This window comes from Podarcis liolepis (assembly GCF_965112155.1).
Source record: "Podarcis liolepis genome assembly, chromosome: 8".
NCBI lineage: Eukaryota > Metazoa > Chordata > Lepidosauria > Squamata > Lacertidae > Podarcis > Podarcis liolepis.
The window spans coordinates 59155884-59172950 of record NC_139560.1 but is presented as its reverse complement, the minus strand read 5'-3'; the positions used below and the strand labels follow the sequence as shown (position 1 = coordinate 59172950).

General features: G+C 38.9%; 1 protein-coding gene across 4 annotated transcripts in view; it reads left to right on the top strand.

Annotated features, from left to right (window-relative positions):
- CDKAL1 (CDKAL1 threonylcarbamoyladenosine tRNA methylthiotransferase) overlaps positions 1-17067 on the top strand; it is a 236361-nt gene that overhangs the window by 168484 nt on the left and 50810 nt on the right. For all 4 annotated transcript variants that reach the window (XM_083518684.1, XM_083518683.1, XM_083518685.1 and 1 more), the window contains 2 exons: positions 9428-9608; positions 12121-12183. In XM_083518684.1, coding sequence (XP_083374810.1) covers positions 9428-9608; positions 12121-12183 — 244 coding nt within the window. The remainder of the gene's footprint in view (positions 1-9427; positions 9609-12120; positions 12184-17067) is intronic.

Here is a 17067-nt window from a genome sequence, read left to right as displayed (position 1 = left end):
GGAATTGAAGCATTTGTTGTATTTTGACCATTTTGGCACGGAGCATTTTTGTAATATATTACATTTTAAATATTTTCACAACGTGTAGAAGTTGGAAGCTGCCCCACTTTCTGCAAAGGATGAAATGCATTCTTCATGAATTGAGAGCCAGTGCGGTGTAGTGGTTAAGAGCGGTAGTCTCGTAATCTGGGGAACAGGGTTCGCGTCTCCGCTCCTCCACATGCAGCTGCTGGGTGACCTTGGGCCAGCCACACTTCTCTGAAGTCTCTCAGCCCCACTCACCTCACAGAGTGTTTGTTGTGGGGGAGGAAGGGAAAGGAGAATGTTAGCCGCTTTGAGACTCCTGAAGGGGAGTGAAAGGCGGGATATCAAATCCAAACTCTTCTTCTTCTTCTAATATATAACTCATCATCAATTGAAATTTAGATAGTAACAAATAATCATGCGAGGCTTTTGGGTACACAATATCCCTTGTGTTTTGTATATCTAAATTTTGGCAAGTGCAGTTTTTCAGGCAGTGCATTTCCTCAGCAGTGCTGCACAGCTCGCTTTCTACTAATGCTCATCATCAGCATGTAATATTAACAAGCAATTTTTGACAAGCACCTTCAGATTAATTACAGTCCTTTTGCTGATCCTTCTTCATTTACAGATCACTGATCCAATAGATCGTAATGCTTTTCAAATGAAGGGTTCTTAATGGATTTTTAAAATACGGCTTTTCTGGTAGCTCATACACTTGCAGCGGTAGAATTATCATTTTAAATGCTTGATGAAATTTTCAGGCCCTCATATGCATACAATATGAGAAGAAGAAGATAATATATATAAGGTTTGTAATATTGTTAGGCTTAATGCTCGTTTGTTTATTTCACAGCAGTTATATCGCCTTTGATTCTAATAAAAGTGCTTTACAAAAAGAATAAAACAGTAAAATGGTCAGTAAAAAACAGTTTAAAACAAATATTTAAAATATTCATACATTCAAAAAAAAAGAAACCTGAAATCAATAATAAGCTGTAACACATGGTTAGACACATGACAACTTCTGCATGTCTGGATAGGCTTGCTTAAACAAAAATATATTTAGCAGATGCTGAAAAGACTACAGTGAAGATACCCGCCTCGTGCCATGCATCCTTCTCTATGATTTTAACTTGAGTGTATCTGATTGATGATCTTCAGCCTGCATAAAAAAGTACTTTCTTTTATTTAGAAAAGTTAGCTTTTATATCTGAAAACAACAGCACATTTTCCTAATAAAGTTAACTTGTTGCTGGACTTGTCTGCCCTTTTAAAAAAAGAAAAAGCTTTGGGTTTCCCCCCCAGAGATGTGGCAGTTAACTTTGGTCAGGAACTTTATGAAGTGACAGGGTAGTTTCACTCACACTGTGTGTTTCAGTCCTCAAGCAGACTTGATTCATACACCTACTGCTGGCAACTGCTTAAGTCATCCAATTGAGCAGTGACCAAAAAAGTGTTATCTCAGTTAGCCATTAGTCTTGCAATATACCCTCTTCCTTGAATCCTGCATTCAGAAACATTGCCCTGTGACTTAGTGTTACATTTAAAACTTCCAGACATTCACGTCTTCATTCCATTCATTCCGATCATTTATCGTCTAGCCTCTTGCCTACAGGGGACCTGTTTATAACACTGTGGAAAATACAGTGTGTACTCTACTTAGTTTCTGTATGCAGTTCACTCTTAGTCAAGGAATGTATTTGCTTAAGATATTTAGGTTTCCTCCTTCCATGTGGGTAATAGTTTTCACTGAAAACACCCTCAGATCGTTAAAGCCTAAGAGGAGTAATACAAATTACCTATTTTGTGATGGGAAATAGAGTTGGACTGGCCAAGCAAAGATAACGCTTCCAATTTGAAATCATGGAAGATTGGAAAATATATTGGCTAATTATTTTAAACCATCTCAAGTAAAGATGACAAAATAGCAAGCGAGCTTTTGAGTTACTGAGAGTTTTTCTTTGGATTCAACATTCAATGAAAAGCACTGGGGGCAATGTATCTATGACAATATATAGTGACCTTTAGATGGTGATGCTGATTCTGGATTTTTTGCTGCAGAATCACTATGATAGTTTGGGCACAGAGCAAAAGATCGTATGTTACACCATAGCAGCTTGCAACAAAAAAGCAAAAGCCACTTTCCTTAGATGATATAAAAGCTAGCAATTATTCAGATCTGTCTCTAGCATTTTTGGGAACCTTGGAACAAAGTGAGCAGACAAAAAGAAAGAAAGAAAACATAGCAATGTTTATATTCATCAAACTGGAAATTAGTTATAAATAACACACAAGGTATGAAATGACTGGAAGATATATACATCATATTTGAAAGGCATGTTCACCTACTCTGTAGGCAAAAGTTTCATATAGGTATTTGTAAGTCTTAAATGTTTCTAATAAAGCTTTTAAATGGTGGAATAGCATGAGATAAGTTTGTGGACTTTGCCTAAGAGAAGAGAACATGCTTTCCAAGCACACAGTAATAAAATATACTAATAATGTAATCATTCTCAGAGTGCCTGTCCTAGTGCAGCCAAAATACACCATTCATATCAGCAAGCTTGGGAAATTCCGAGGCGTTTAAAATGACAAAAACACACTATTTAGAATACTGTATAAAGGGGGAGGACATCAAAACACCCCACTGAGGGCTAACTGTGTTCCATGGGCACATATTTCTGATTGACTTGAGAGGGGCAGAAAATCGAGTGGGGAAATGCTGAAAGAGGGCATGTTTGGTTGGCCAGAAACCTTTCAGGAGCACTCCTCCCCATTGCACTGTTTTGTTGTAATTCCCACTTGTGGCTTCTGTTTTCATTCCTAGGCTATTTTATGAAATGTATTTCCAGGTTTTCATAGCCATGAGATCCACTGTTTCTGAAAGTGTACATACTATTTGCTTCCATTTCCCCAAGAATAGTTAGATGTGCTGCTGTCGTAGTAACATGTTTCAAAACATTGACTGATTTGTGAAGTAACCATTTAAAGAGAAGCATTCCACTGACATGAACAATAAAAAAGTTAAATTCATGCTTTAGGGCAATGGCTTTTTATTGAGTTTATATTGTTTCAAGTCGAACAGCTTCTGGCACATGTAATTATTTATAAGCTAGCTCACTTGTTTTCTAGTCTCATCATTTCCCCCCACCTCAACTCTGCTGAAGAGCATTTCTCAAGAGGCCACCTCTGGATTTTAAAAAGGTTTTTGCTTATTTATGGTTATAACCATTTGCAAAAGCAAATGCCGTGAGTTGTTTGATTACAACTTAGGTAACTGCGCCTAAATCCCATTTTGCAAGTATTTAAGAACTTAAGCTCCACTGATTTCAGTAGATCTAAAAGACAAAATAGACATGGGAGAACTGTCATCACAAACACACCAAAGAAGAAACCAAGAATCCTGGTGAGTAGAAGGAGAGACAGATACAACTCTGTACCTGTCTTCTTCCCACCCTCTGCAGCTAATAGCAGCCTGGAGTGAGCATGATTTTTATGTAAGGAGGAGAGTGCCATGAAAATGAATTTTCAAAATTTCCTCCGCTTTGGTCCCAATCCAGATTGGAGAGAGAGGGTTGTAAATGTAGAAATGAGAGGTGGAGAGGTTGCTTGTTTGGCACTGTGCTGTCAAGATGATCTGCACAACTGCCAGGCAACCCCCAGTCTTCCTCCCATTCTTGGAGTTCAGAATATGCAGCAACTTGATTGTTCTTCACCCACCTTATGCAGTTCCAAGGTAAACAAATCCATAACAATCTGAAATCACTGTGAATGCATTGCAACATTCTTAGCAAAATAATGTTAATTCAAACAACATTGTGTGTTGAGGACAGTTGCAAGGATAGTTACTGGTGACTATTGATTGAAACTTCCAGAGTATCTAGGCAACAGAATCACAGTAAATACCAAACTTACAGAGTGGTCTTCTTGAAAAGACAAACATCGCCTATAAAACAGTTAACATATTTGAGTGCTCACATAGCATGCCAGCGCTTCATGTAAGAAAAATTACAGCCATATTTCTTTAAGTAGTTTGTAAGCAGATTCTTGGGGTGCCAGTAGGTAATGATGGTTTTCACATCTGTGCTGAATGTGGACCACAGGTCATGGTTTCTTTCCATAGTACACCTCCGCATGTTCTATGTCCTAAACACCTGAAGATGAGTAACCCCTACTGAACTTAGCTGTGTAAACCAGCAGAAGATTGGGCTATAGGCTGGTCACACGAAAGAGACAGGACTTGTAGAAATGCAGCTGACTTGTGCTTCTGATGTAAAGTGTGAAGCACATACTCTTAAATCTTGCATATTCACACACCCCTTTTCTCAAGGAGTGTCAGGGTGGTACATATTGAACTATTTATTTTTAATTTCTCCTAATGCATATTTTCCTAAGGATGTCATCATGCTGCAGTTTGCATGGCTGCCTACAGGTGGCACTGTGAACTACAGAGCTGCTAAGCCATCAGAGGAGGAACATGAGAAGTAGGGAACTGGAGATGCAGCACAGGCAGGCATGTGATGCCCAGGCCAGCAAGCAGAGGTTTGATTATGTCTAAGGGGAAGAGTGATTTTGATAAGGAGGGAGAGAGGGGCTTCAGTAAGATGTGAAGGGGTAAGTGGCTTTGGCAAAGGGGCAAGGCTAGCTGAGGTTGGTCACTTTATTCACACACAAATCCAGTGAGGAGTTTTAACCTATGAAATCTTGAATTGCCCAACACCACCCCACAAGCTGCATGGCTGAGTGAAGAATTAAACAAGTCTTCCCATTCCAAGTCCCTGTCTCTACACCTCAGCACTGCTCTGTGCATGAATTATTGAACCATCCGGACAAGTTTTCCTTACTGAACATGCCATTTTATAATAATAGCTTGAAATTGGTGTTGAGAGAATGAAATTCATGTTGTTGGGGCTCCGTCTTCTGAAATCACCGTGCCAAATGCAAGGAATTTCTACTTTATTCCAAACTGGCATACGCAGCTGTTTAAAGCCAGGTTGAGCAGCTTACAGCTAAATAATTTTGTCTCCTGTTTTAGTAGAGCAAATAATATTTAGCGATGGTGCTGAAAACTAAATGTGGAGATGTAACAGAAAATTAGCTGACAGTTCTCAGTGACTGCTATCATGCAGCAAATGTTAAGCCAGTTCTCATGATCATTTCCCCGATGCAACTCTTAATAAATGCAAACCTTAGTTTTAGTAATGACCTTTAGTAATGTGAGCCTTGATCCATTGAGATGCCATTCACTTGTGATGCATCTCCAAATCCCATTTTTATGCATTTTAAATCAACACACGCTTGCTCTGAATTTATGCATGTGCATAGAAGGAGATGTAATTTAAACACATCTGTTCAAATATGCATTTCAGATAAACTTGGTGCTGGTTCTCATAATGTGGCTGAGTTTTTGACGTGTATTATATCCCCAAAGTACACACCAGATGGTATTTATTAGAGATTTAATGGAAATGAAGTTTAAGGATGTTGAGCTTTTGTCTTAAGTCTCTCATTTTAAAGTCATAAAACAGTAATGATCTGAAGTTATAAATCTTTGATGAAGTTTTGTACAGGGTTTCATTTGTATGGCAAGTGTAGACTGTTTAAGGATAAGTAAGCCCAAATGGGGCTCCAAACTGAAATTGTGCCTTCAAAGAAATCAATGATGAAAGTTGGGAGCAAAAGGCATTTAGGCTACTTCTGCTTGCTGAGAAAGCTACCTCTAGAAGCCTCCACTACTGTTACAGAAACAGAAAGAAGACTCATTTCACTCAGCATGCAATTGAAGCAGAGGATTCTGTAGATAGATAGATAGATAGATAGATAGATAGATAGATAGATAGATAGATTAACGCCACCCTGTCAATAAGCCTAGAAGGAAAAAGCCAAAGGAACTTAGAATATCTCAGTTTATAATCAAATGTCTCAATTGCTGCCTAAATCTGAATTGTCCAGTTATTTCCTCTATTCAAAAATACTCTGCAGAAGAGTCCTTTCTGCCTGTTTTGTAGTGTTTATAATGTGTTGATATTTAACATTTATTCATAGGATGGGAAATAAATTCTTCCTACCGCTTGGCATGATATAGATAGGAAATTTACCAAGCATATATGTCAAACACGCTGTGGAAAGTTATCGGATGATGAATTACTTGATAGATAAATCTTTTAGTGGCTCATTCAAATAACACACAGTACGACATGTTTCTGGAAGGGGGCAGCTCAGTACTTCAGGCAGATAGGTTAATGAAAATGTTCATAGTCAGGATGCTGAAAATCTGAGAGTAATGGTGATTAAAACAAAGATTCCCCATTGAAGGTTGTGCTTGAGTGGTTGTATATTTGCAGTAGCCCACTTCTCTTTAAATCTTGGATTGCTGCAAATTTTGCTTCCTCTGTTCCTGAGTTCAGCCAGTGTGTGTCAAAGGTTACGTCTGATGGGAGCGAGTAGCCAAGAGCTTAGATGAGGAAGTCTTCTTTCTGGGAATTAGGTGGTAGTAGCGTGCCACAAGAGTTAAAAGGAGAAGAGGTGAAAAGCCTTGACAAAACACTTATTTGTGGAGTGGGTGGGCACCTCTCAGAACCCAAGCTCTAGTTACTGTGACCTCATGTGTCTAGGAAAGCATTGCCATCGCTTGTTCTTCCCTCTGGTATATGAAGCAATGGAAACAAATTGCATTTTTTAAAAGCCTGAAAGACATATTTGCATTTTAAAATATTCACTGTTTGTCGAGTGTTGCAGTGTGTTGTCATTACAGACTTTTAAAAGGAAATGCAACAGTGAAAAGTCATTTTGTACTTCGGTGCAACTAGAGCACAAAGGAAAGTGCCTGACAGAGTAGGCTGCAGTAATATATCAGCTGCTTATAGAATACATTTTACAATATATGAAACAATGTAATTGTTCTGCACCAGGAGCATGTACATGAATAAAAGATGTTAGCAGGTGTCCTGCCTGTGAGGAGTCTCCTGCTGATGTATTTATTGGAAATATGAACATCATCAACAGATTTGCGTTTGTTAAAAGTAATCCAAACAGAAGGCTTAAATAATGAACTTATAATAGAACACACAATAACTGGCATTTTAGAAAGGAACTTCCTTAAACTGGGTGGTATTCAACTATGTTTTACTCACAGTAGACACATTTCAATTACAGAGCAAGGATAAGTTAGATCCATTTATTTCGGTATTTTTATTCTAGTAAAACTTCCTTGAATACCGCATACTGAATTTATATTTTTTGTTTTTCAGTATGGATCCAAATGGTTTTATTTTCTGCTACTACAAAGTGTTTTATGACACTGTTATACTGGCCAGAGGTAGCTTTCATTTAGGCTTTTCTTAAAGATGTGTCAGGCCCTGGTTTCTAAACATCTGTTTGTGCTTTTTTCATTTACTTGTATACTACATGGCACAATAGGAATATATAGACAGTTTTTGGTGTAGATGTTTGATTAATTCCCTCAGATAGTTAGCAAATGAAAGGGTGACACTCAATGCATATTTGTATCCTTTCACCAAGAATCATTTTCTGAATGCTGCCTCCATCCCAGATGGTAAAGCTTAGGACCATTTATATGAATGGAAGCAATACTAAAGATACCCTGGTCCCATGCAGGTTAGGGCTTTAGAGATGAGAACCAGTCACTTCCGTTTGGGCAAGATCTTATAGAGCGTGCAAGATTTCATGCAATTTTGGGTGGGTTCTCACCCAAAAGTGAGGGAGGAAGCTAGGCTACAACATTTCCTTGACAGACTGATTTCTATTTGAAGAGGTTGTTTTTATAAGGATGAGCATTTGGTCATTCAATATTATTATAGCAATCTGAAGTTATGCTGCTCAGACGTGGGTTTACTGGCAGATTCTTTTTAGCACAGTGCTTTTTTGCATTTGGTTTAGGAATAGGTGCTCAATATGAACATACTGGAAATATTTTCAGACCCCTGGGATTGTTTTAAGCTTGCAAATTAGAATGCAATACCCCAACAGCTCCTTATTTTTTCTGAGGAAAAAAAATATTTTTTTCTGAGAAAAAATAATTAAAAAATCATAATTTTAAAAATTGGTCAAGAAAAAAGAGGATGTTGGAGTAATTTCATTTTTTCTTTTTTGAATTACTGACTTTTTACATCTTTTTTACTTTTAAAATGTGTTTGTGTTATTGTCTATAAGAATGTTAGGAGAACCATAGGGATCTTATGATTTAGGTCAGGCCTGCTGCTCTTCTTTATCCAAGTTTTCATTTTGTTTGGAAAGAAACATTTAGGGAGGGAAATGCATTAGTTTTTAATTTCCATTTTAGCACCAAAATTATTCCATGTCAATCAGAGAGGGTTTTTGGTTTTTTTCCTTGGATGGAACACATGTCATGGACATTTCACTGAATCTAGCATGACTGAAACTTACCATTCACGTTCCCATAGAAACTGGGAAATACACATGCAGTGGATGTCATTACCAATGCTGTAGGTATCACATGCTTTAGCTAATGCCAGCTGTGTCATTAAAATGACTGGTATAACTAAACTGTAACTGCTTTTTGTCAAATATAATGTGCATCTTATTAATCTTGGAGATGTCAGACAGTGCTACTTGCCATTCATTTGTAGAGTCGTATAGCTTGCCTCATTTAAGCCTGTCAGAGCTGCAAATCTTTCCCATGTGAAGCAAGGACAGAATTCAGAATGTTTCTGTATTATAATTTTGGAGTACATATTTATGCAAATCCTGGAAGAGCTCAAAAATATGTTCAGTATATGTCAGTGTACATTCTTGGATGTGCTGACATTGCACAATTACCACATCCCCTTGGTAGTCCACACCCCATACCCTAGAAGGGGAATATTCCAGAATTCAGCATACCACCCACACAAATGGCTTACCATCAACAGCATGGGTTAGAAAGGTCCCATTCTCTTCCAGTGTGCCTCCAATGAGTCTGGCTAGCCTGGAAGCCCTGGAAATTGCTGCGGAGAAATGCCCTGAAGTATTGTAGTCTAGCTGGTCATTTGCTTTCAAAAATGATACCTTCCTAACTTCGTCCTTGGTCTCTGGGCAGACATCTATGTTGCAAATATAAAATGGTTTAACTGTTACGGCTTCCCTGAAAGAACCCTGAGTATTTTAGTTTTTTGTATCATGCCGAGAATGATCTCTTAGAAATTCTAAGCTTCCTTGCAGAACTAAAATTTATGGGTGTATTGGAGAGAAACCATGACAGTTAAGCTAGTTGAATTTTGTAGTTTGGGCTTTTCCTTATATAAAGCTATATTTAATGGTTGTCAGTTTCCATAGGAAATGCTTTGTATGTTATGCAACACGCTAAATGCCTAATATTTTGCTAGGGGAAGAAGCTAATATGTCCAGTCTTCAGCTTAACACTTCTTGTTTTCATTCGTTTCAGAGTGCCTGGAATAACAATTGCCACAGACATCATTTGTGGGTTTCCAGGGGAAACAGATGAAGATTTTCAAGAAACCATGAAGCTTGTAGAAGAGTACAAGTTTCCAAGTCTTTTTATTAACCAGTTTTACCCACGCCCTGGGACTCCTGCTGCAAAAATGCATCAAGTTCCAGCCCAAGTAGTAAGTGATCTCTCTCTCCCTCCTCCCCATCTTTAAAGGACAGCTCATCTTACGTGAGATGTTGAGATGTGTATACATGGGTCAGTAGATACCAGGAATTTTTAAAAATTATTATTATTATTATTCTTTTACTTAGGAGTTTCATTTTCGCAGGAGATTGAGGAAGTGATTAGAGTTTAGTTTCATTAGTTTCATTGGCATCATTCAATTCAAACTTTTGTTAATGCCAGCCATCACCCAGTTTCAGTGAGTATGTTTTCTAATCATTTAATTTCATATTAAAACAAGTTAACACAATCATACACACGAAAAGGTAGAGATTTACATGGAGAAATAAGGAAATTGAAAGGAGGTGGCAAAATTATGTTGTGTGAATAGAGTTCCACTTGCACAATTTTGGGTCTCATTTTGCCTCTTTCTAAACTGTGTTTCTGGTAAGACTCTAATAATTATAAAGAGACTGTAGATATACTTCCCACACCCACACACCTTTTCTACATTTCTGCAGATTTGTTATGCAGACCAATACTTTCATACATGTCCACTATAATCCTTTGCTAGATATAATAAGTCAAATTATTTTAATCTTAGTATATATCAAAGGTCAGATTTGCATGTTTCATTCTTCTGATCTGTGGAGGCCTGCTTCATAAATATCCATCATGATCGCATAGCATTGTAAAATAGTACATCACCTTTCAAGCTCTACAGTAAAATCTATTAGGAATTTTGCAAATAGTGTTTATAACTTTGGGGCTTTCAGAAACGTGCTTATATCTGGTCAGAAAATTATGCAACCACTTTGTGTTTATCAACCTTGTTGCTCATTCCTCTGGGTTCCTTTTAATGTGGGAAGTAATTTAATTGAACAAGATGGCATCAACTCTATTTTAATTCATACAGAGAGGAGTTTGTGGGTTGCTGTTTTTTTAAATTGCTTTTGGTCCCAAAGCTTTCAAACTAAAAACGATAGTGTCAGTTAATATTAATGTGCATTCTTTTAGTGAGTTTAATTTGTGTTTCATCCATCCAGGGACAGTCTTTCACAAAAATGAGAAAAGGTTGGCTTATTAACCCGTAGTATTTGGTATATAGCATGAAAGTTGTCTTAGACCACCCCTGTGAACTTGAGGCACTATCACATAATCTCAGTGGCATAATAGACTGGCAGTAAATGTTCTGTGATGATGGGAACTCTGCTCTCTAACAATCCCTTAACTGAAATTAATCCATTTTCTGGCTCCAGTCCATCACAGAGTAGCTGGGGCTGTGTGTACATAAGCCTTTTTAAAAGCTGAATTTCTGCAAATCAGCTGTTTGGTAAGAGGAACAGGCTGGTTGAAGGACAGTTCAAACGTGTTATTAGTGAGATTTCAGCTTTAAAAAGTTTTCTATGTACATGCAGCCCCAGCTGCTGGATTTATTTCAGAAATCATGTATATTGCACCCATTTGAACCTGTTGGCCTCTCTCCAGCTAAGGATATACTCACGGAAGCCCGCTTCCACGCATGTCAGTGAAATCAGGACATGAGGACATTGTCTTTATACAGTTGGCACAGAATCTATCCCTGCAAGTTCCAGATTCCCACCTTGACGCCAGTTTGTGCCCCACAGGGTTTGAAAGAGGGTATCTGGCATCAGGTTAGCACAGGGTTCTGCGGAGGCCTCACTTCTAAAAGCCAATCAGCTGCTATAAATACAGGACCACCTTGCAGCTGCATCATTGCTGTCACCAACATACCTGCTCGCCCACCTTCATTTTGTTCTTAATTTGAAGTTATGTTGGTGTACACAGCTGTGTACTGAGGCTTGCTGCAAGGAGGAAATTTATCTAAAGGTATAATTAGGCCTGGCTCTGAGCAGATTTTGCCTTCCTCCCAGCAGTTGTCGAGAACCTGTCACAAGCTTGTCGCAAGTGGGAGAGGAACTTGGCAGCATCCATGGTGGAGTTAAGTGGGAGATGGGCATCCTGAGGGAATGTTTTGGGGTGCTGCTTGCTGCCCACACCCTCAATTTGGCTAGCTGGTAGGCTGCCATACTCTGAAGTTGCCTGGGGTGCCATGGTGGGCCCATAGGCTGGAACTGGGACATTGGCAAGTATAGTTTAGCTGCCCAGTGATGGTATCCTCAGCCTACCCTACACTAAACTGTGTGCACTGTAACCAGTGAAGTTGTGGACATTTTAAACACACATAATCCTCTGCATTGTTTCTTGCTGTCACTCACGCACATGTTTCAAAAAGTTGGTTAACAGTAATCAGTGTAAACTTACAGTAGGATTGCCACAGTCAATTCATTCATTGCATTAATCACAACATAGATACAGCAGCAATAAAAAACTTGGTGGAAAAGTTCTGATTTCCACAACATGAAACTATTAAACCTGAGCACTAATATGTGAATGAAGCATATTTTTTATTTGCAGTCAAATAGGTTTCCTACGGCTTCATCCAACATGTAATAATTTTGTTTTTCAGTTCTATAATGCTACGTTTCCTTGTTTTTCTACAGAAAAAACAGAGAACGAAAGAACTGTCAAGATTGTTTCACTCGTACAACCCATATGATCACAAGGTAAAAATAAATTGCAGATTTTTTTTGTCAGTAATACTACTCTGCTAATGATGATGGTATACACACCCTTTAAGCTACTAAAGAATGTACAACCAGTTCAACCCCTGTGGTGACCTTGGGGGGTGGTTCTTGTTGCTTGGGGACATGGTACTGCTAGGATCAATCTTTGAGGATAGAGCTACGTGCCTACTGTGTAAAAACAACAACAACAACAACCCTTTACCTTTGGTTGGAGTTTAGGGCTATCCTGTTTACCTGGACCAGCCAGTCATTGACTCTGATGAATCATTTTACCTACTTGTATGAATAAAACACCACTGACTCTCTGTTAGGACCACCTATGGATTTTCCCTTTCCTCCCATTCCTTGGTGTAGTTTAATTTGAATTAGGTCATTAGAGATCAATGGGGTCTTGATACATTTTGCTCTGCACATTTTCAGACCAACAGCAGTGGATCTTATGTCAATCAGCACCATTCTGAGAAGGTTATTTTCTTTTATACTCCTCTAGCTAGGATTTGTACCCTTTGGTGAAGTTTCCATGGGGAGGCCTTTTGCATTCCTCCTTTGCACCAGCCATAATTGAACAGCTGTGTGTTGGAATAATTCAAGCACTTGGCTTTCTTTATGTGTCTAAAACTGATTCTCAAACTGTAAAATGTGGATGTTAACCCACTGTAATGAATGCATCTACTGCTTTATGGGGAATCCATTTCCAGCACAGATCCTTCCCATCTCTCTAACAGTGTATGTGGGCAGTCACATCATCCTGAGTGGAGGGAATAATGACACACCCTACACTACTGTTCACAACTGCAGAAGAATCTCAGAAATCATGGTTACCTGTCCATCAACATTGTCTTGAATAGGCAAAAGCAAGAACATGGTTCAAGGTAGCTAGTGGTAGCCATCTGGAAAACAGATAACAATACGGCCCTGTCAGGTAGCCATGACATGTTTATCACAATTTTGGTAATTCAGGTTTTTAAATGAATTTGATAAGGAGGACAGTCATCAGTCTAGGATGGTTCCTCCCACTGGCTGGTCATGTACTGTGGTTTCTCACTGGGCTCCCTATGAACCCAATGTGCTAGAGCCCTACCTTGTTTCCCCCTTTCTTTTCTCTTTTCTCACCTTCGTTGCTCTTCTGTGGTTTCTTTCCCTCCCCTCCCTTCTCTACCCACCCTCTACAGCAGAGCTTTCCATACTTTACATGCTGGTGACACACTTTTTGGACATGTGTCATTTTGCGACACAATAATTCAGTTTTACTAGCAAATCGGAGGTTAAACTAACCTCTTTCCAGTCCCGGGAGGAGCATTGGGAGCGTTCGTGCGACACGCCTACACACTGCAGCCAACACACTAACATGTTGTGACGCACAGTTTGGAAAGCTGTGCTCCACAGTTTTAGTGGCTGGATGGAGGGAGAATTGGAGGCTGCTTTGTGGTGTGCAGGAAGGCCTTATCCATAGCCACACCTCGACCATGGTGGGCCAGCCATCAGAGAGTGAGACCTCCCCCCATCTGTTCCTTTTAATTGTTGGCTTGTAGATTTTTACATTTTGAGCTAATAATTAAATGTGTTATGACTGCTGGCTTATTAATTTTGGAGGAGGAGGTTTTAGAAGTTTTAATTTGTTTTATTATTAATACTGTCTTCTGGAATTTTGGGTACATAAATCTCCTTGAAAGAGCAGGACACACAGAAAGAGAGGCATATGTAAAATGATATATAAGCAGTAATTGTGCTTATATAGGTATAATTGTGTAATATATAGGTGTAAAGGTGTAAATTGTGAAATGTTTTTAGCTAGTGTTCTTTTTTTGCTGTGCAATCATAGGCATCATGCTTCAAATGGCAAAGCTTGTGTAAATTGATTAATGGTTCTTTTAAAAAGATTGACAACTATGAGTTCTGAAGGGAGTTTTGTGATATGGAACTGTTGAAGTTAAATGTAATAGTAGATCAATTAAGATATAATAAAGAGAATCAACTGAAGAGGCAAAGCTTTGATATTTTCCCCCTTGTCTAAATTCCCTGGTGGCACAGGGTTTTTTCTCTCCATTCACAGTACAAGAAAATTCCATTATTCTTTTATTAGCACTCTTATTGGAACTGGGCCATTTGTAACCTCTGTTGCCTCCTTGCACATATCCTTTGTGGCGCTATATCAAAGTATCCTCAACTGTTTTTGACTTCAGTTGTGAGTTTATGCACTTATTTTACTAATGACTCATCAGGAGGTGTGGAAAAAGAATATGAATTCTTAAGACTTGTTCTTTTGATCTCTGTTTTAGGGCCTTTTATAAATAACAAAACTTGCAGAATCAAGTGGCAAATAGTTTTTTCAAGATCACAGGCTTGTGTAAGGGTTTGTTGAGAGGAATGGAGGTAGAAAAATAAGAGAAGTGCAGCAAGATGAAAAGGCTGTGTTCTAATGTCCCAAATCATCTCAACTCAATACAGTACACTGTACGTTTATATCTTGCTGTGTGTCCATCTGAAACACTCCATTTTCCTTTTGTCATTCTGCATTCCAGCTCCCACTCCCCTACAAAGCAGCTTCAATATACCAACCCTCTGCTATTGTTTTTTAGTTTAAACATTTGCTGTAACCTAATCATGTTCACATCACATTAAATTTTTTAGGTTACAGTTTCTGTAATTCAATACATTGATGCAGCTGCCTTGTGGCAGCCCAGCAAGTTAATTTACTTCACATATTTTTAGCTCCTAATATTTTCCACAGATTCCATTTTTAAAGTGTAATTTCTTACATTTCTTGGAAGTAAGCTAGTTACAGTGACTTTAGCGGAGCTTATTTCCACATCATGGCTATAATCCAACAAAATCCTAATCTTTGAAGGGAGGGTGTGCCTTTCTCCCCTTGCTTTCCCTAGCACAATTTCAAACTGCTTTTAGTATAGTTTATTTGTGGTTTTGGTTGGTGAAGCTACTGAGTTAGAAAGGACATCAAAACCCCGGGTGTGCTCGCAAGACTCTGAATTAGAGCCAAAGTGTTTTGGACAGTGCTAGAAATATTTCCGCATGCAATACCAACCATAAGATGAAATAATTGCATAGTATATGTAGATCCTCATAGCTGCAGGGTATTTCCCTGTTTGCATTTAGAAATTTGTCTCTTGGGAGTTTCCGTAGTCCGGTACGTAGGACTTCCATTCCCACTATGTTCAGGGAGAGAGAGAGAGGAGTAGAAAACCATTGAGAAAGCTGGAGGAATGGAGTGGCTATAGAAAGGCAGAGGCTGTGTTTCAAATTCTGTCTAGTCTGTTATCCTTACCAAAGACACCCCAGGGAAATATTATTGTTATCCATGTGGATAACAGTGCATACCAAAAGTGGGGAAGAGAAATGTCCAAGGAATTTCTGCACCTGTTTGTCAGAGATCATATATCCTTAGGAGCAAACGCCTTCTTGATAGCCGCCCCCAGACTTTGGAATTACTTGCCATCGCTGGCAGCCTTCTGCTAGCAGACAAAAACATTTTTAGGCAGATATTTGGCTGCTAGGCGTTGGTTTTTACTGGTGGTTGTGTTACTGTTTTACCTATCTTCTTTCCATGTTTTTACTTTGTACCAAATTGTGTTTATTATATTTCATTGCATTTGCATAGTTAGCTGCTTTGAGCATTGGGTGGAAAGGAAGAGTGTAAATTTAACAAATAAGCATAGGCCCTTATTTTTAGTAATGTCTCAGGATTAGGATGGTGGGAAGCTGTCTCTTCACTGACCGTGGAGCTTCTTTGTTATTTTTTGTGACATCTGAAAGCACTTGATGGGTGATAGACATTTTCCTCTGCTATTTTTTGGTCCCTGACTTTGTGAATAGTTTTGTGATTTTGCCTTTGTGATTCTTGTGGTATATCTTTATTGTTAAGAGTTCAGAGGATGTTCTTCGGGGGCACAGTGGCTGTCTTAAAACAAACAAAAAAAGGCAGAGGTTAACTCAAGCTCCAGGAGCCTGTTGAAAACCCTGTAGAGAAACAGATGTCATAGCTGACAATTGACTAAAACTGATGAGACTTCTTTCAGCATTTTTGAAGTATTTCTGCATGATGTGGAATAGTTCTAAATTGAGAATTTTCTTCAGCTGATTGATTGGAGAAGTAGGGAGGCTGAGGATCTAAAACAAGATATATTTCATTTAAGCTACAAAGGCTCTGATCAGATTTTCCCTACTTATAAAACCAATATTGGGTTTAAGATAGTATTTCATTGTTTCATTAGCTTGAGAGCATTATATTCATTTCTCTCCTTGGTCTTTCTAGCATATAATATGAATAAAGATCCTTCACCAGGGAACTAATGTCAGTTTCCATGAAACTGACCAAGGTAAAGGCACTCCTTAAGATGGACATGACCCATGTTATTATTGGCATCTGTCTTGTCTCGAGAGACAATGGAGTGTGTCTCCAAAGGTGAAGTCAAACCACTGCATTAGCAGCACTAAAGTGACCTCTCCGGGGTGCAGGGCTGGGCAGTGTGTATGGAGGTCCCGGGCTGCCCAGTCAACAAGACCTTTCTCTTGGCCTTACTGATATGGTCCATAGAAAAGCAGAGCAATATGATTGGCACCAGCTTGGCTGCAGGAAGGAGGTGTACAAGGTGCCATCCAACCATCTTAGAGACTCCACATTTTTGTAGGGTTTACTCCTTAGCCTTTTCTTCTCCCAAAGATATCCTACAAGGCAGTGGAGGTTTAAGATAAGAGTTTTCCTTCTTCTACATGGGCTACCTTCCCAGGTTGATAAGTCCCATCTGCCCCTCACTTTCCTCTACAGCACATGCAAGAACCACCTTCCTGATCACAGGGCCCACTATTGGTCTTATCTGCTCAGACCCACTGGCTACCTGACGTCCC